At 41.0% G+C, this 19,527-nt stretch overlaps 1 protein-coding gene across 4 annotated transcripts in view; it reads right to left on the bottom strand.

Moving 5' to 3' along the window:
• Positions 1 to 1,210: 1,210 nt before the first annotated feature.
• The window catches only part of plcb2 (phospholipase C, beta 2), a 32,245-nt gene continuing 13,928 nt past the window's right edge, over positions 1,211 to 19,527 (bottom strand). For 2 of the 4 annotated variants that reach the window (XM_034222111.1, XM_034222114.1), the window contains 24 exons: positions 19,324 to 19,484; positions 19,078 to 19,224; positions 18,824 to 18,981; positions 17,311 to 17,393; positions 17,049 to 17,133; positions 16,079 to 16,286; positions 15,911 to 15,993; positions 15,735 to 15,831; positions 15,548 to 15,632; positions 15,274 to 15,398; positions 14,822 to 14,973; positions 13,764 to 13,928; positions 12,431 to 12,530; positions 12,150 to 12,254; positions 11,920 to 11,984; positions 11,660 to 11,750; positions 11,082 to 11,534; positions 10,017 to 10,200; positions 9,341 to 9,482; positions 8,023 to 8,087; positions 7,421 to 7,474; positions 7,217 to 7,274; positions 3,159 to 3,242; positions 1,211 to 1,984 (listed from right to left, as the gene is read on the bottom strand). In XM_034222111.1, coding sequence (XP_034078002.1) covers positions 1,814 to 1,984; positions 3,159 to 3,242; positions 7,217 to 7,274; positions 7,421 to 7,474; positions 8,023 to 8,087; positions 9,341 to 9,482; positions 10,017 to 10,200; positions 11,082 to 11,534; positions 11,660 to 11,750; positions 11,920 to 11,984; positions 12,150 to 12,254; positions 12,431 to 12,530; positions 13,764 to 13,928; positions 14,822 to 14,973; positions 15,274 to 15,398; positions 15,548 to 15,632; positions 15,735 to 15,831; positions 15,911 to 15,993; positions 16,079 to 16,286; positions 17,049 to 17,133; positions 17,311 to 17,393; positions 18,824 to 18,981; positions 19,078 to 19,224; positions 19,324 to 19,484 — 3,121 coding nt within the window. In that variant the 3' untranslated portion in view covers positions 1,211 to 1,813. The remainder of the gene's footprint in view (positions 1,985 to 3,158; positions 3,243 to 7,216; positions 7,275 to 7,420; positions 7,475 to 8,022; positions 8,088 to 9,340; positions 9,483 to 10,016; positions 10,201 to 11,081; positions 11,535 to 11,659; positions 11,751 to 11,919; positions 11,985 to 12,149; positions 12,255 to 12,430; positions 12,531 to 13,763; positions 13,929 to 14,821; positions 14,974 to 15,273; positions 15,399 to 15,547; positions 15,633 to 15,734; positions 15,832 to 15,910; positions 15,994 to 16,078; positions 16,287 to 17,048; positions 17,134 to 17,310; positions 17,394 to 18,823; positions 18,982 to 19,077; positions 19,225 to 19,323; positions 19,485 to 19,527) is intronic. The other 2 variants (XM_034222112.1, XM_034222113.1) reach the window with 2 other exon arrangements.

Genomic DNA, 19,527 nt, shown 5'->3' with positions numbered 1-19,527 from the left:
TAAAAATGAGCATGATATATATTCTTACATTTTTATTTCAGAAATAAGGGAAATAGAGTTATCAAATCAACTCTTAAAGTCACATATGCACAGCACAGAGAGAGAAATTGAGACTTAACATTTACCCATTCTAGTATTAGGAGCAGTTGGCAACTACTATGCAGCGTAAAGGGAACAGAGTGGGTCCAGTGCCTGCTCTGGCACCCCTCCAGGTACCAGCCCACTGTCAGTACCTGGTCCAATTTGGGGCTTAAACTTGCAACCCTATGGTTCAAAAAGCCACGTCCCAACAGACTGAGCTACGGTCGCATGCTCTGGGAATTTTAGTAACCGATGTAAAATTGTCCAACCAAACATCTGCTCCTCTGTAAATGTTTTATCATGAGCGTTTCGGTCAGTGTGTGTGATTAAGAAGCACTTCCGTGGCTCTCCGTTCAGTGTCAGTGAGCAGCCAAGTGTTGCCTGGTGGCAAAGATCCTGCTCAGGCCATCCCTCTCCAGCTGGTATGAGACCGAGCTGCCGGAGCGTTCTTGGTCTTATGTAAGATTATCAGCCCGGTGATTCACGACTGACTGGTTTCACACTCTAAAGCTCACAGTTCATCTGTGCTGTGTATGAGGTGGCAGGACTCTCAGGCACAGGCTGTGTCTCCCAGACGTGGTTTGTCCAGACCCTCCACCCTGACAGAATGCTTTGGGCATTGAGTCAGATAAAAGCTGCTCATTAATAAAATGCATGCATGTGTGTAAACATTTATAGAAAGTGGATTGAGCTGAAATATTGCTGAAACTGCCTATTACTTGATGTATATATAATTAAAATGTTGTACATGTAAATCTAATGTCTGTTTCAGACACCTGAATAGCTAGCTGGAGTGCTCTGATATCAAATTAAATGCTGCGGCATCTTCAACTCAATTCACAGAATTGCCAATAAGACAATATGAATATTATTAACAACAAGGGAATTGAATTGTATCCAGGCAGTGAACAGAGATGCTCCAATGCAGATGAACCAAAACCTGGATGCTGTTAAAATCATTAAAAACAGTGCTAGAAATACTTTAACTTATTTCAACATCATATGACCAATAATAATTAAATAAATAAATAAATGAAAAACACACTTGTACAGTGCAAAGTAGAGTTTATTAAGAACTATTCATCACAATAAATAATAAATATTCAAATGTTTAGTGCAGAGGGAACATTGATGTAATGCTGCCTGTTTCAATTTCCATGACTACTGCAGCACTTTGTCTCCCAGTTAAAAAGTAAATGTAGCTTTTTTCTGCAAATCCTTTTTAACAACTGCAACGTACCAACATCTCAGAGTGATTGCTTAGCTGTTGCTTCATGAAATATCACACACCATGTGCTGAAGCGTGACAGACTCATTGTCTCAATTCAGCCTGCAGACTTTGATAACCCATTTTTCTAGCTACATTAATTTCCATTTTTGAACTAATTTAGAGAACATTGAGGAGATTATGTGAGCCAAAGATAATGCTTTTATTTATGGGCTTTCATCTGGAAGATATCTGTCTCTTCAGTAGGTTATTTTCCATTGGTTAAGAACACAAATAAAGAGCTTGAGAAGAAAGTTGTTTTTTTCTCCAATTGAAGCACAAAAACATCATTATGGCCAAATGACTGTTAAAAGAGCCCTCTATGATTAGTACCTCTAAATAGAAAGTTCACACAGCGCTAATTTAATCTTCTAGACTGTAGGTTATGTAACAGGTTTCAAGAAGATGTACAAAATAACAGCGAGGAGAGGGTTACACTAAAGGGTCAGGGATCAAAAGGCACATCTAACCCAGGAAAACGTCTCCATAGAAGCCCTCTCCCTCCACCTTCTTGTTTCCATCCTGGTCCACCAGCTCAGGGAAGTGGCCCCCCACGCATACATTGACAGCCTCCTTGACCTCTGCAGGCAGAGACCTCAGTTTCTGATCGTGCTCCTTCAGGGCCTCCTGATTGAGCTGCACACAGGGGCCAAAGGTTAGTTTGACTGATGACAGGTTCATAGTATCTTTTCTCTGACAGGTGCGCATGATAATCCTGAGAGTATGGATTTGTGTGTTGGCACCAGTGAGAGTAAAGATCAATGCTCAACCTCGGACTAAGAAACTTGATTTAACCCAGTGGATTGATTTAAAACAAATGAGTGACGATAAGCTATAGTTGCGGTATCTAATATTGAAGCATTGTGGAAATTGCATTTACGAAGAACTCACAATCAAGGATGTTGATACTTATACAAATATCATCTTAAATGTTGAAGAAAAGCGGTATCCCCATTTGCCCCTTTATCTCGAAACGCGTTTTTGAATTCCTCCTCCTACTCCTCTCAATATAAAAAAACTCTATTTGTAAGCTAATACTATTGGTGAGACATAAGAACACAGCATCCATCTGGTGCACGCACGTCAATGTCTGAAGTATCTAACACCTCTTTTCTCAAAAGTGACTGCCAAGATTTCCCTTTGCGCTTTCACATCATTTACAGCGGTGGCTCACTCTTCACTTTCTCAATCGCCTTAAACGAATGCGTCACCGTGAAACGTTACGTATGATCACGAAGTGTACAGATGGCCAAGGATGACAATGAATTTGAAAAAAAAGGATTTGTTGTTTTCATATTTTTGACTTTGCTTGTATTAATAACATTGTGGGGACACTCCTCCCCTTTGAAAGGAGTATTCCACCAGAAACTCAGGAATTAAATATTATTTTTGAATGGAAGAGTCAGTGACTAAATCGAATAAACTGTGATGGTTATTTCTTGCTTAGGTTGTAATGTTTTATGATTTGTGACTTGCTCACAAAGGGTTTTAAATACAAAATATACCTAGAACTGTGCATGTAAGTTACCTTAATTATATTTAAATTGCTACTGCTGTTGCTCAATGTTCAAATTAATTCAACTAATGTGCCGAATGATTCAATTCCTTGTATGATGACAGCATTTCCACAGAGGAAGCAACTGTATTGTGATGTGATGCTGTTCACCTTTACAGCTACACACAAAATAATGTCTGCATTTTTCTTGTGTCTTGTCTTTATTTGCATATTTGATATTTACGTTATCTAAAAGTAACAGAGAGGAATTAAGTTGTATCATAATATTGCAATGTTTAATACTGGGGTTTATACCTGGTTAGTCAGGGTCTTGATCTCCTCCAGTGTGGCCGCTTGTTTCTTCATCAGAGCCAGTTGCTGCGGGCTGAAATCTGAAGACTGTAACAATACAATAAAGTACAACACAACATAAAGCTCCTGAAAAACACGATCGATCTGTGGCGTGTGAGTCTGTGTGACTGTGTGTGCATCGAGGGAGAGATCAAGACATGTCTATAAGCAGTTCTGCTCATGTTTCCCTTTGTGTGTGTCTGTATGTATATGTAGATGTGAATGCACCCATGGGATGCAACCTGAGCAACAGAATCAATACAGTTAGATCTCAACAGGTTGGACTTGTCCAGTTTGGTAACACAGCCATTATTGCGCAGGGCAACTCAATACAGAGGCAGTGTTGGTTAACTAAGTGATTGTTTAATAAATAGTTAATGTAATTAATGGGCTGATGCTGATTACGTTAATCAAAATGAGCTGCTCGAGGTGCAGGTAAGGTCCAGATGGAGTCGATCAGAGAAGACCAGAGAAAGGGCCAGGTCTTTAACCCAGATACAGCCAGTCTGAATGTTGATGAGACAACAGAGGAACAAGAGCAGATCCCAGTGAGTCATCGACCACACATGGATTAGCCTGCTCCCTGAAAACAGCTTGTGAGTAATGGACAAGCCTGGCCTATGGAAAAGGCCCGCTGCACTTTACTCAGTGTGTAAAATAGTGTGTGTTTGTGTGTCACGGTGTGGGTGAAAAGGTGTGCCTGCTCACAAGCATATAAACAAACACAAGTGTGATATGTGAAGATGTGTGAAGAGAAAGCGCTGAAACATCCATGTATTGTTAGGCTGCAGCCACACGAGGACAAAAACGGCCGTTTGCGTTACTGTTTAGTGTCATATAGACCATTCGGCCACACGAGGACGACCGCATACGACACTAAACGACTGAGGAAACGATAACGGGTCCCAAGGTGGATAGAACAGCATACGCAACGCTCTGGGGGGTCAAACAGCTCCGTGTGTGCTTGATTGATTGATTGATTGAAAAGTTTATTAACAGCTTGTATATTGGGTACAGTACAGTACAGCTCAAAACATACAATTGTTAAGGGGATGCAGACCAGAGAAAGACTTTCGTCTTGTTTACATCAGGGTCCCCCATTTCCAATTCATCATATCATTTAAGACATATAAGACATATTTGACATACAGATGGCTTATTTACAATTTACATACAGGTGGTTTTTTACATACAGATTGCTTATTTACAATTTTCATTTTAGATTTCGTTCTAATACATCCTAACCGGACATTTAAGACATACCAAGTCTACAGATATACAGTTAGTAACAGAGTCTAAAATGCGATATACATAGATGGGGGGGGGGGGGGGAGCTGTCCATTGAACGACAGGTTGAGATTTGTACCATTCTTTCACACACAGTGACGTCACAGCTACCCACAATGCAGCGCGCCATATATTTTTTTATAAAGACGCCATTTTTCAGGAGGTGCAAAAATCCTGGCAATGCTAATATAAACAGCTAGCTTATGTAGCCAGGCAGAGCGCACTAGGTTTTTTTTCTGAATTAACGACCGAAGAAATCGCTGCATGTCTTCGGATTACATCTCTGGACTTGAGGGGTGTGCTCTAGGTCGTTACCAGCGTAAACTAGAGCTGTGTGGGTTGTTGGATGTACAATGTATGGAATTACGACCCTCAAAAGTGGCCTTCGGTCGATTTTGGCTGCATCTACGTCTATCTTCTGGAAACACCAGGTGAATACCCCACTTGTCACAATAATATTATCATGCCAATGCATATATGTGGTATTTTAGAGTTGACTATATTGATTAAGGCAATCGACTATGATATTCTGTATGCACCTCGCGTGAAATGGTTGATACCGGAAGTACGGTGTCGCCCTCGGCCCAAAACCCGTATGTGTGTGTGAAAGAATAACCGGGGCCAGTTTTGTAATGCTCTCCCCCGAAGGTGCTCTTTAAGAGAGGTTTTGAAGGTAAGTATAGTTTTACTTTCCTTTACAGTTGTGGGAAGAGCGTTCCACCTTGATGTGGCATAATTGCGAAACGTGTATTCCCCCTTTTTTGTGCCAAATCTGCGCCCTATACGATCATTTTCTGATAATGATTGCGCAATAGCCCCGCCTCTCCCCACCTCTGCTGCTCACCTCCGCGTACCCCGCGCCATTGCTGATGTGTTTCGCCACCAACAACAACAACAATGGCGGATCGCAGAGTTGCTATCGTGCTCCGGACGCTACTGACCATGCAACAGTTCTTTGTGCAACATCTACAGCAGACTTACACATCCGGGGGGGATCTTACTCGCTGCTTTTGTGGATATCTCCCCTGTGCAATCAGGAATGCAGACACTCTGGACACCTTCAAAAAACACCTCAAACACCATCTGTTCACTCAGGCCTTTGGCCTCAACTAATATACAGTACTCAGCAACCTGTTCCTGTTTTTGTTTTCTTCAGCCTATGTCTCTTTATTATTACTTTTTGTTTTGTTACTTCCCATTGTAAAGCGTCCTTGGGTTTCGTGAAAGGCGCTATATAAATTGAAATTATTATTATTATTATATGTAGGCTACTGCAGCTTCAGCGATCATTTTCTGATAATGATTGCGCAATAGCCCCGCCTCTCCCCACCTCTGCTGCTCACCCCCGCGTCAAAGTAAACTGCACACTGAATTCAGATTATTTATCTTTCTCTCGATATGGACATAAACGCGAGTGAAGTCTAATCTGACAGGACGGAGACACGCAGCTCTGCTCACCTGCAGCTCCTCCCGCTGTGATGCAGCGGTGAACGGAGCAAAACACACACTTCAAGTCAGATCATCACCTTTAGCTATTTTAATTACCTCTCAAACTACCTAAACTAGTTATAAATATGTTTATTTTTACTGTCGGCCGGGTCACTCATTACTGGATCAGCTGCTGCATGAGACAGACACTGACGCTGTCCAAAGAGAGGCTCCGTGTATTTTATATTATATTATATAGAGTCGTTATTCATTTGTTTTAAAGCTCAATAAATAACAAAGAAGACCTTTGACCGGCACTTTTATAATGTTGTCGGAAGGTTTAAACTTGAATACACGTTGACTGGCGAAAAACTCTGCCCGGTTCCCTCGGCCCCCACCGCGGAGAATAAACAGAAGGGCAACCATGACAACCATGCTTCTTCGCTGCTTTTGTGGAGGAAGTTACAGCGCCACGTACAGGCTCCTGCATATGTACTGCAGCTTCTCCAGCGGTTGGAGCTAAACGGAGCGGTCTCGTGTGGGCAGACACTATCCGGATAACTATTGGGTGTGGACGGAAGCTTGTTTGCGATTGCGTTTGCGTTAATCCTATGCGTTTAGCCGTTTTCGTCCTCGTGTGGCCGGGGTTTTAGACGCATTCTGTCTCTTTATAACCATAGTTATACTGTTACATAGATAGTAGAAAAGGGTTGTTTTCGGTGCTAATCCATAGTTAATAACCTACCTACAAAAGATGGCGCTCATCAAGCCAATATACTGCTTTGGACTGAGGCAGCGGCAAACCATATTAATACCATCTCAAAGAAAGGCCCCTTTTATTAATTAGTTTGTTGTATTGTGTGACTGGATTTTTAAAGGGTTAGTTTGGATTCATCAAAGTCATACAATAACACAAATGAACTGACAGTAGTCACTAGCATCTCTGGTGTCATCTGAGGTAAAATAATGTTTTTTGACAGAAGAGTTTACTGGATCTGAAGAGAGCCTAGATAACAGCTTCAGAGTCCTGTTAGAGAAGGCTGTTTGATGGGAAATATTCTAAATATAGTGATCCTTAAACTGATTTAGATTTTCTTAGGTGGGCCTTTCTTGCTCTGGCATTAGTACTCCTGTCCTGTAAGTAACTTGGTAAACTGGTAGGTAGATTTCTTTGTACCTCTGGACAGATCAAGGCTAGTTGTTTTCCTCTGTTTCCAGTCTTTTTAAACTTTAAATAAATCATTAAATTATACATGCTCAAAACATCTTAATCTGCTCATTTAAACTCAATTTAAAAGGTGACTTACTGCAGAATCAGACGGACTAGGCTCATCCAACACCTCCACGCTCATTGCCCTTTTCAGCCTTAGGGAAAATAATCAATCATTTCAATGAAACCTCTTGCACATATTGTAAATATGTATGTACAAAAAGATGTAGCATGGTAAGAGGAATAGCAATTAATGCAAATACACAAAGTAACTGAAGGCAAGGTCATGCTCTGCACTCACTTTGATTTGGACAGAGATTTGGAGAGTGATTTCTTCTTATTCTCTTTGGTTTCACTGCAAAAAAAGGCAAAGAGAGACATGAGGACTCCTGGTTGATTGAAATTCTAAAAGAATGTCCCCATAAACAACCTTTTCCCTTCATACACAAGTTCCCAGGCTGTGAGTCTCTGAGGTGACCTTTTCCTTACAGTGACGGGAGGGCTTGAATGTAAGGTTATAGTGTTTGTTGACAGGTAGATTATGAAGGCTGCCTGAGATTCCCTACTGCTGTTTAAACACCTGTTGGACAATGCTTCTAATAATAATGCGTCCTGAGATAACCATCTGCCTGCTGGAGACTGGGGATGATAACACACACACACACACACACCCAGAACACAATAAGCCGGCCGAGGACTTTGAAAGACCCACGCCTTGAGGTGATCTATTCATTATTCAATGGTCTTTTACTTTGCAAAATGTCAAATATTTTACCTCAGATGACTCAAACACACACAGTGTCACACTAACATCTCAAGGCACAGATTGGACAGACTCAGCAAAGCCCTCTGCACTCTCTGTGTGTACAGCATGTCCCAAATGTGTTGTATGTGTGCTCACACCTCTCCAGGGTCTTCAGTTCAATGTCGTGTCTCTCTGTGGCCATCTCCAACAGTTTGGCCAGTCTCTGTCACAAAAGAAGAAGGAAGTGACACAATGACAGTCGAGAGAAAGCTAGAAAATGAGGCTTCAGTAGCTCTAAATAACAACGTCCATGCTGTGTTTGAACTAAAGTTCATCCCTCTCTGTTCATTTCCATGTGACCTGTATGCAGGATGGCGACTCTAACATTGTTTCACAGCACCGCTACAGTACGTTCTACACTCTGTTTAATGAGGTGGCAACCCTTAAGAAAAGCACCTGAATGACCCTTTGGTTAATGCCGATCCTGGGACTGGTATATAATCAATAGAGTATCTAAAGTACTGGCTGCTTGCCCGTTATCTCAGGCACACAACAGGTAGAGAGAGGTAAGATGAGGTGCTTCGGGAGAGATTATGCATCCGCCTCAGTGGTGTAAATAAATCCTATTTTTGGGATGAATCATAAAGACAGTCAGGAGATGATTATAACTAAGGATGGTTGGATAAGGAGCACATGAGAAAAGGGAAGCAGATCTTGACTTTAAAAATCTTCATACATGGATGAAATGTAAAAAAAAAAAGACATTGTTGATCAAGATTATAGTAGATCAAATTGTGTTTTACTCTCTAACTGTGAAAAAAATGCCATACATTCTTGCAAGAAATGTGAACATAACTTGACAAATAGCTAAAGTTTTCTCCTAATAGAATCCAACATGAAGGTTTTTTCTACATTATTAGGGGTGATAAAAATGATTTGCATCATTATCTTGAATTAAATTAAATGCGTTCAACCATAAGACAAAATCCTGTCAAGCCATATATACAGTATTTGGTAGCCATTTAGCTACTAAGGTGGCGCTTGTGCATGAAAACAAATAGATATACTGTAGGGAATTGTAATCTTTAACTATGCATCATATATTTTTGAAGGGGAAACTCTTATCTTGGTAATTAACTATTAAAAGTGATATGGCAAAGTTGTTTGTCTAACTTTGCTTATTTACATGTCGACCATTAACAGATGAACCTATCAGGCTTTTCATCTGCTAAGAGCTCCACCACAATAGAAGCTAACTGTTGGGGCTCGCTTGTTTGTTTCTACAGCTTTTTCATTGAACACCGAACCAAAACAGAAGGCCGTAAAATCAAAACAATGAGCTGAAAGATTATAAATCGCTTTTTAGAGCACAGAGGAGCAGCGGAGTCAACAAAAGGAGTTTATTATTATCTGATGTGTTGCTATTATGAGTGAGGCCTTTCATATTATACATAGTCAACCACTTGTTTTACTTACCTCTGTAGCATACTGCTCTTTCTTCTTCTTCAGCTGATCGCTCTGCTCCGTCCACAGTGCTTGCAGCTCCACTTGCATTTTGTCCTTCTGCTCCTGCACGCGCTCCGTCTTCACGCTGGAGTCAGAGGTGTTTCCCCCTCCCCTGGAGGAAACACAACATGATGCAACATAACAACACATATGGAATGGGAATAGATTATCGGCTAACAGCCACTATCCCTCCAAGTACGGAAATTGAATGTACAAAAGAGTGATTACTGCAAATCCTGTCCAGCAAAGCACATTTGGCCTTGAAAGGTTAGTGTCTAGGGCGGTGAACAAAAAGCACTGCGGCCCATATTCATTTATCGTTCTCTTCCTCCTCTAATATTCTGCTTCAGCTGGAAAAAACACATTAGCCGAGGAATATTCTCTGTGCTTCTAAATCTAATCTCATTTATATCATTGACCAAAACAACAACAACTTAATTAGTAGGTCAGTCTGTTAATATGCTGTTGAAGGCCCGGCTACTTTGTGAGAAACAGAACAGTCTTCGGTAAACATCCACAATTGAACACATGGATCAAAGTATTCAGAAATCATTTCAAGATTACCCTCCGTAAACCAACTCTATATAATCTTCTTTGCAAACCTTTTACCTCACACATTATTTCAGTAAAGAATGAATCCCCTTACTCGTTCTTCTTCACTGAGGCCTTCTTCTTGATGGCCTTGAAGGAGTCAGAGTATTTCTGAATCAGTTCATCTCCTTTCTTCTGATATTTCTTTTCTGCGTCTTTCAAGTCTTTCTCCTGCCGCTTGACGACCTTCAGATAGTTCTTGTGTTGTGTCAGTTCTTCAGTAGTCACAGTCGACGGCTCTGCATTATAAACAAACAGGGCTCTGTTGTGATAATCCTCCTTCTACTGTCGGCAGGATATGCATTTTTGTAATAGATTTATCAAACAAAAAACGTCTAAATACTTCCTCTAATGCAGGGGTGTCCAAATATATAATGAAATATGGCCCACAAATGAAACTTGTGCTTGTAATATATAGTACTTCTTAAATATATATGTAACACAAACATATATAACACCATATTCATGTGTTAATAAGCCCACTTTTCAAATAAATTCAGTCAATTTAAGTTGAAAACATTTCAAACAAATCTTAGTTGGTAAAAAAAGCCCAATAACTTAAATACATAACAAGCTTGACATCTGCCCTTCATATTTCCTTTTCATAAGTATCTGAAGCTTCTGTTTTAAACAATGAGCTGCCAACAAAATAAATGAAACCCTGATGTAAGCTGTGATGTAAAAAAAAATGATTATGAAGGGCAGACCATCTATTTCTATTTATTTATTTTTTAGAAAGGGGCAGGTCATATAAGATTTTTTTCTTCTCCCTGCTCCTTTTCGCTCAATGGTGTGTTTGTAGAGACATGTTTTGTTGGCAATTATTGTACATTGAGTTTTGCGTACCACGAGCGGGACAAATAAAAATGAAATGAAATGTAGGCTGTTGTGTTTGTTAAAGCATTTTCAAGTATCAAGCATCATTTATTTGATTGATTTTGCTAACGCATATCTTAACTTATGAGGCAATATACCTCACCTCTAGTGAGCGGCCCAGCCCTTCGTATATTTTTCTGCATGTGGCCCTCAGGACACCCCTGCTCTAATGGATCTGTATCTACAGTGCACTGATACAATGGAAACTACGGTGAGTGCAGTCGATTAAGCACTTTGGTGTTACCTTCACTGCATGTCGGGGGCAGAGATGAGTCACCTGACCCGGCAGACTCCAGGGATGCACTGGCTGGAGAGGGCAAGGCCACAGGCTCGACAGCAACACTGGCTGATTCTGTGGCTGATTCTGTGGATGATTCTGTGGCTGGTTTATCGTCTGAAGCGGGCTCAGGGTTCGTACTGGAGTCGTTCACCTCTGTGGTTTCAGGGCAGGCCTCTGGCTCTGGAACTGCTTCCTCCTCAGGGGAAGGAGCGGCTTCAGGAAGGATCACCGCGTCCGGGGCTGCAGCTTCAGCAGGAGGGGTCTCAGGAGTTTGAAGAGGTTCTGCTTCGGGTTGTGGAGTTTCTGACTTGATCTCAGCTTCTTCTTTAGCAACCTCTTCTGTCTTTGCCTCCGGGGGGGACTGAGATGATTCGTCATTGGCTTCAACTGCAGGGGTTGGTTCGGGCGTTGCCTTTTCTGGAAAGCGTTCAAGTACAGCTCCTTAATTAAGCACTGAAGACCAACTATGAAATCATTTTTAAAGCTTAGTATAGTTTTTATAAATAAACTCTGAGCTGCGTCACAATCACAAGCGTTATTACCTGCAGCGGGGGTCTCATTTTCCTTAGCTTTATCTGTGGGGGTTTGGACCGCAAGAGGCATTTCATAGGGAGAAATGAAGGTGGAAGAAGACTGCATGGGCGAGAAAATGTCAGGAATATCAAAATGTAACAAGGCTGGTCATCTTCCAAGAAGAGTATTAATGTTAATGATTTAAGGGAGAACTGGGGACATTACTGATAGGTATATTTCACTAAATGATGGTTCAATTAAAGTTTCCATTAGCTCATTTTTTCATTACCTCCTTAGGGGTCTTAGTTGTCTTCTCTGTTCCCTTTGTTGGGTTAAACAAGGCGTCTGTGAAATCTGAGGTAAGATAAGATGTGTCAATAATTTACATTTAAACCAAAACTACCTAAATGCTATGAAGCTTCACACAACCAAACTAAATAAGTCTTGTCACTAACAACATGTATTCAACAGCAGCGTAGGATTTTCTTTTGCAGATGCCCAAAGCAAAAGGCCAAGCACCTGCGAAGGCAGCAGGGATGTAGTCTTTGACCTCAATGTACACAAAGAGAGCAGGCAGAGTGAGCGGCATGTTGCTCTCACTGCGCAGGCAGATGTGATGGAAACCTGCAGGTCATAAAACAAACCTCTGTGAACTTATACAACAAGAAAAAAACCGCAGCTCCTCTGTTCCAGAAGCTGTCTAAACGTGTTCTGAGGGCTCATATGACTCATTTGAGTATTAACTTATATAGATCAGAGGGAGCACGAAGTGAGGTTTTTCTATTCTCAGTTTCTCTCACCTGATTGGATGGCATCCAGTGGGATGATCCTGTGTCCCAAGAATTTACCGTTCTCCTCGTGGACCACCATTCTTAGAGAGGCCATTTCTGGGAGAAGGATCTGTGCATAATAATAATAATAATTCCTTACATTTATTATAGCAATTTTCCAGATGCTCAAAGCGCTTTACAAATACACATTACACATATTTTTTATACATGCAATGGTCACTGTGGACAATACCCACAGGAGCAAGTTCAGGTGAAGTGTCTTGCCCAAGGACACAACGGCCTGACGCAGTGGCGGCAGGAGCAGGTTTCGAACTGGAGTTCCCCAGCACCCCCCTTGATCTGATGATCAGATGCACAGACCACTGCGCCACCCGTCCCCCGAATAACAACAACACATATATTAAAACCAACAGCAGAAAAAACACAGGGACGTAATGGCTGAGGAAGATACAAAATCATACCTGTGCTAATGCCCATGTAATATAAATACCATTCTGTAATGCAATAAATACTACAAATCAAACTTGTCGATAATTAAAAAGATTAATCAATGACCTCACAATATTAGACAGTCCAATATGATATATCATGACATATCTGTGAACATGGACAGAAAACTGAGGATGTAAATTGTATTTGAATTAAAAAAAAATAGTGGCTCAACAACAGAGCGAGTAATCTTCTAATCTAAAGGAAATAGCATAGTGTTTTCTTTATCTATGAATATTTGTCCTACTGTTTTTCACACGGGAATAGCTCGATCCCTTTTCTGTCAATGGTATATCCTCCAGAACATAAACTATTCCTTACATCCAAAAACAAAACGTTTACAATTTTGCTGTTTCTACGTCAATGCTAGGATATATTTACCAAAATGTTTTCAAATCTATATTTCGTTGGATATTACATGTGACTTGAATACAAACGGGTGTCTCTTTTAAGATGTACAGATCCCTTCCTTTTGATCCCGTTTGAATATTTTGCTGTTTCTATCATTGGTGTACATTAAGATGTGTTTAATGATCATTCTCAATGTCTGACAGGTGTTTCATTGTATAGCAATGACTGACTTTGAGGTTCAATGTGATTTCCTGCTGGTTGAAGTCACATTGCATTGAGTTGTTGACTAAAGGCTCCTTAGGAAGAGCTTGTATCATCTGTGCGTAATGATGAATGGCCGGATGATCCAAAATGTTGTGTATTGCCAAAAAGATGATCACGCAACTTTATTGAATGATTTATTTCAGAGAGTGACCTTGTCTTCTTTATGGTATAATAGCTGAGCTTAGATAAACACATTAAAGCACATCGTTAGGTGCATATTTTAAAATGCTTGACACACCTTCTCAAAAACAAAAGGCTCCTCATTCCACACTGGGTTGATGGCGTTGGGTGTGGTGGTCCACTTGGTGCGATATTTCTTCTTGGGGTCTCCGGGCAGCCCGATCACCTCCACCTCCACTCCCGTTTTCACGCTCTTGTCAGACAGAAACTGGCCCGAGTAGATCTAGTGAGGCAGGTGAGTTTAATACCTTATTTGATGAAAGACATGTAATAATATATGTGGATGTGTCCTGTTGTGTGAACCCGTGTTCAGGACACTGTGGGTATAAATATAGCACAGCTTTTTCACCCATGCGGAGTCTGCTGAATACCAGGAACCATATATCAGCTTCAGCAGGAAGCTTGTATTATTACAGACTGTTCATCTACACAGAAATACAGAAACAGACGCAGGCTTCCCAAGGCTATTAAGGCTCATTTAGAGCTCCATTTAGAAGTGCAATAACAGCTCAGAGCTATGCACACATTGCACCAGTTTCCATGCAACACGGCACCATAAATGATGCAGCATAAATGTGTGAAAATGTTGAATTTGTTTTAGTAGCAGATAGTTTACACAGATATTAAAGGTCACCTATTATGCAAAATCCCCTTTTTCATGTCTTTTATACATAAACATGTGTCCCCTCTGTGTAAAGAGATTCTGAACGTTTCAGGAACAAAGATTCGCTCACTTTTTGATGATGATCAGATTTTGTCCACTTTATGATGTCATAACGATTTTTTGGCTCCCACCTTATCACCTGAATCTCCTCCGAGAGCACCATTGTGTTCTTTTAAACCAAATATCTCTCAGAGGGGCGTGGGGAGGGGCTCCTTATTTTCATCTAAAGTAACAGACAGAGAATCAGCACTTTTGAAACAGGGCTGAAACAAAGGGGATTATGGGATGCTGCAATGCATGATCTGTTTGGTATTTCGAGCCAAACACTTCAGAGACATGTTTTATATATATATCTGAGAACTGTAATATGAAAAAGAGTATAATAGGAGACCTTTAAGATCTGTATGCCATTCACAGCACAGGGATTGTAAAAGTGAGTACTGTGAACCTGCCTTTATGGTTAGTGTGCTCGCCACAACCGTGTCAATTCTGTCACAGAAAGGGTCAAACTTCTTGTCACTGCGACGAAGAACATCGTGCTTGAGCAGGTAGCCCGTTCTGCCGTTGAATTCAAACAGAGCCATGTTCAGCTGCATTGGGAAATCTGAAAGTAAGACACAAACACAACAGCCAATTCATGCCCTCTCTCATCAGTGCAAAGAGGAGCAGAGAGCATTCGGGATGCAAAGCAGATCTGAGGCTAGTGCAGCACAAAGAGGTGCAACACTGACCTGCTGTGGTGGAAAACAGAAGCTCAGGTTCAAAATAAATACAACAAACATTTGTTTTACATGTCAGACTGAAGTGGGGATTAAAGAGACTGTGAATGGTTAAGTCCCCTCATGTAGGGCAACACATTTATGTCATTTTAGGTGGTTTTCATTGCAAAAGTGTGCATTTCTACCCATTGTCTGGTAGTTGAGCGCCACCATCTGGCAGCCTACATTCCAAAAAGGCTGCGGGCTGTAATTGGATGAGTCCATTCTCGTTCCTTTGGGGTAAATCCTGCTCATCTGCCTCTTGTTGTATCTGGGAAAGATGGTTCAGGAAGTTTTATGTCTGTGTATTTGTACCAGGATAACATATTTGGTCAACATTTGTGTTCATTTGAATATAATTCAGCATTTTTAAACACAGGTTGTCATAATTTAGAGCATCTACAGCACTCTAAAGGATACTCGACAAATTCGGTACTAGTCTTGGAAATCATCGCCTCCCCTCTGGTCTCGACAAAAGATGAGATGACGTAACTCTTGTTTTTCTCTGCCAAGGGAGAAAATAATTACATAACTCTGATTTTGATGTGTGAAGTATGTGTTGTCAAATCTATTTTGGATGAGATTTATAGACCAAAGACAGACATACTTCTGGCATTGTCAAAGGAGATGAATTTGGTGGGCTGGATGTAGTTGACGATGGATGACATCGCCTCATATGCTGTGACTTCCTGTCCAGCTGTGCCCTGTGGGGGATGGACAGAAAGTCATTATGAGCTTCTTTTAATGGAAGATGTAGAAACTATCATTGCAACCACACTGTACCTCATCTGATGTCTTCATTTTCTCCTCATCCTGTTCCTCTGTCTCTTCTTGCTCCTCTGCATCCTCCACAGCTGCGTCCCCCTCTGGTGAAACATATAAACACAATGTCAGTGAGTAAAACCAAACAGGCCTTTTTTTTAGGGCTATCTGATTTGGCTTGAGGTCAACCTTGGTTCTCCTGGGTGGTGGGTGCTGCGTTGGTGGGATCCTGGGAGGTGGTGTTTGGGTCCTGGGTGGGTATAGCTGCGGTTTGGTCAGTAGCTGTTGTGCTGGGTTTCTTAGCCTGCGTCGGCTTTTCATGACTTCCCTTCTTGTTCTTGATGAGGACTTTACCCATGAGCTCAGAGGGGCTGGGGATCTGTTGGCCTGGCATCAGCTGCATAGTGCGGACAAACAGAAAGAAGGCAGGTAAAATGCTGGTTCAGGGTACTGTGTTTGGGTGTGTGCAGGAAAAAGACCTTACATCGATATTCTCCTCTCACTCTTTGGAGAAAAACTATTTATTTCATGACCAGGGAAGGCATTAAAATTGTACAATTAAACACAAACAAGTGGATTTATTATCTCGTACACTCAAAAGCCTACTTGAAGAGGGTGCCGAATGAAGAACATCAACTTTTCTTTAAACTTATCAAACTGTTTTTAGGCAGAAAAACATTAAAATCACAATAACGGATTATCTTGTACAATAACTCGGGGTATTTAAATGTTTTGTTAGGGAGCTTGGGTTGGTGGGAGTTTGAGTCATGAATTCAGCATTTCTTAAATCCAGGCTACGGCCCTGATTTGATTTGAAATTGTGAAAAATGTCCTTTCTTTGACTGTGAGGAAGACACACATGTACACACATGTACACACATGTACACACACACACAGATTAGAGGAGGTGAACAAGCTGTTAAAAATAAATCAGCTGGATGAGTACAGGAGCCTGATGTCTCATGTCTAGCAGAGTCAAGAAAGAAGAAAAACATGAAACTTGAACTTTATTGCCTTCATGACAAAAACACTCAGTGTACCGGAATAACACTTTATCTAATGTATCACCAAACTCTTCTGTTTAACAAACCCCTCTATATTTATAAACGTTATCTAGCTGTATTATTTTGACAGAGGTCTGTGTCAGCAGTGCACTCACGGGGTATTTGTCCAGCGGATCTGTAAGCAGGGCATCACCAAATATGGTTTTGCAATAGTCTGCCATCGTCTCCTGCTGTTTCACCCTGGAACAAAGTAACAACACTTGGTGAGATCTGCTGTTCTACTGCCAGAACTAAAAGCTCAAGTACATCCTCAATATGCACCATCAATATTCCATTTGGGATAATGGCATTATGATACTATTACATCGAGTTAATAACATTAAAGGGCATGAATTCATAGAAAAACTCAGGTCTTACGAGTCGACGTGGTTCTCGAATGAGAGGATTATGGGATACGGTGAGGTCTTGAAGGCACTTTCAGCGATGGCCTCAATCACATCCTGCCATTAAAGAGATATTTATAATGCATGTAACTTGAATTGTATTTCAATTAGAACATGATTAAAGTCACACTGGGAAAGAGCTTTAAAAAACGTACAAAAATAAGCTAAAGCATAGCAGCAAACGGCATTTATAGAATGGTACAAATCATGAAAAAAGCAAAAAAGCATGAGACAAGCAGACTGAGCTCATGATGACTATTCTTCCCAAACATGAAGAGAGAAGACATGACAGACTGCAGAGCGTCCGCTTCTGTGAAGAGGCCCTAAAGTCAGCTCCAAACCTTCACATCTACAGGCTGACGGTAAACTAAACTGAGGTGTTGTGTCCCGGCCCCTGGGAATGTCGAGCTCCGACTGCCCTTAAATGGAAGTGTTGAGAGTAAGAGGATGACAGGACGGCCTGTGTGTGTGTGTGTGTGTGTGTGTGTGTGTGTGTGTGTGTGTGTGTGTGTGTGTGTGTGTGTGTGTGTGTGTGTGTGTGTGTGTGTGTGTGTGTGTGTGTGTGTGTGTGTGTGTGTGTGTGTGCCTTCAAACTATATTGCTCTTTCATGTGCATGAATATAAGGATAATTTAAAGGCTTTTATGATATCCATGACACATTGCTGCACTTAGGTCCCGACATGCTTCTGGTGAGTGTTTACACGGAGATGTAATATTGAGTAATGCAAATTGTGCTCACAGGAAACTGGGAGTTGGCCATTTACAAGAAAAGTTCCAAGATGTATGATAGATAGCAGAAAGGAAATACTCAGTGGAAGTGGGGAGGGCTCACACAAAAAGCTTTCTGCCCTGAAAAAGTCTACAGTTCTTCATTTTCTGTTTCAAAAGTAGACACTGCTCCAATGTACATCAAAGTTTTCCATAAAATATACAATGTTATTTAAAAATAATTTGTTTATGATACAAATGGCAATATTCCATGATTTGTACTTAAAGAGCAAGGGTTGTCTATATGGAACGATGAATTTTAACTCGAGTCTATGATAAACATTTATAGTCATAATAATTATTTGTTTATTGCATTTCTTTAAGTTTATGCAATGAAAAGAAGATCTAGGCTTCGGTAGTTCAAAAAGAAACATACATTTAGTCCCACAATAAATCTGGTAAGGCTTCTTGTTATTATCATGGCATATGTTTTTTATCTGGCTTTTTCTTTCCTGTTTTATCAGTATAATTTGTAAGGCTTTTTTTTTGCGGAAAAAAGTTGTATTTATTTTTCTCATATAATTGCTTTTGATTGTTTTTGTTTATTTTCATCTTCTCCTTGTTAAGCACTTTGGCCTGCAACTTTGCATGAAATGTGCTATACAAATAAAGTTTAAACTAATGTTTGAAAGGGAGACAAATAATTGCCAATATGTCAAATATTAGAATTAATTGTAAAAGACCCCACTGGAGATGCCCCAAAATGATGAGTCATCACCTTGAAGAGGATCTCAGTTGTCATGGTGAAACCGTGAGTAATGATGGGCTCTTCATCTGGAGGTTTACCCTTCCAGCAGTCCAGCTCCAGACAGCGGCAGCCGGACAGCAGACACTGACGGTACATCTCTGGAGAGGAGACGCCAGAGAACTGACCGGCTGCAGGGGGACGGACAGGAAGTCTTAGGAAACATCTCCTAAATAATCCTCAGGTGCACATTTGTGTTTAGCTTGAACAAAAGTGGTGTATTTGACCTGTGAGGTACGTGTTGTGGGAGGACTTGACGAAGTAGTGCGGTATGGGTTGGGTCATGTCCTGATTCTTGGCCAACTTGTCCTGCATGACGACAGTTGTCTCTGGCCCCATCAGGAAGAATAGGAGACCCTCGGGGGTAATCAGACCTGCAGATAAACAAGAGAGATGCATTCAAGGATTCAAAACAAAATTACAAATGCTTCATCAAGCCTGCATGCATCAAAAATACCATCAATCAATCTCACTTCTGTTTGAATTAGTGGCGACGGGTTCGTATTTGTCCATCAGAACCTTGACCTGGTCCGGTCTCAGACGTGGATACAGCTCATCGTTGAGCCGGGAGTCCCTCTGCTTCTCGTTGAGGAACTTGGTGAAGTTCTCCTTCGTCATGATGGGTTTGTTGGAGCTGCGGGGCACAGTGAAGGTGTAACAATCACATGAGTGCTGCA

This window comes from Gymnodraco acuticeps, unplaced genomic scaffold, assembly GCF_902827175.1.
Source record: "Gymnodraco acuticeps unplaced genomic scaffold, fGymAcu1.1, whole genome shotgun sequence".
In the NCBI taxonomy this organism is placed as follows: Eukaryota; Metazoa; Chordata; class Actinopteri; order Perciformes; family Bathydraconidae; genus Gymnodraco; species Gymnodraco acuticeps.
This window is presented reverse-complemented; position numbering and strand designations above follow the sequence as displayed.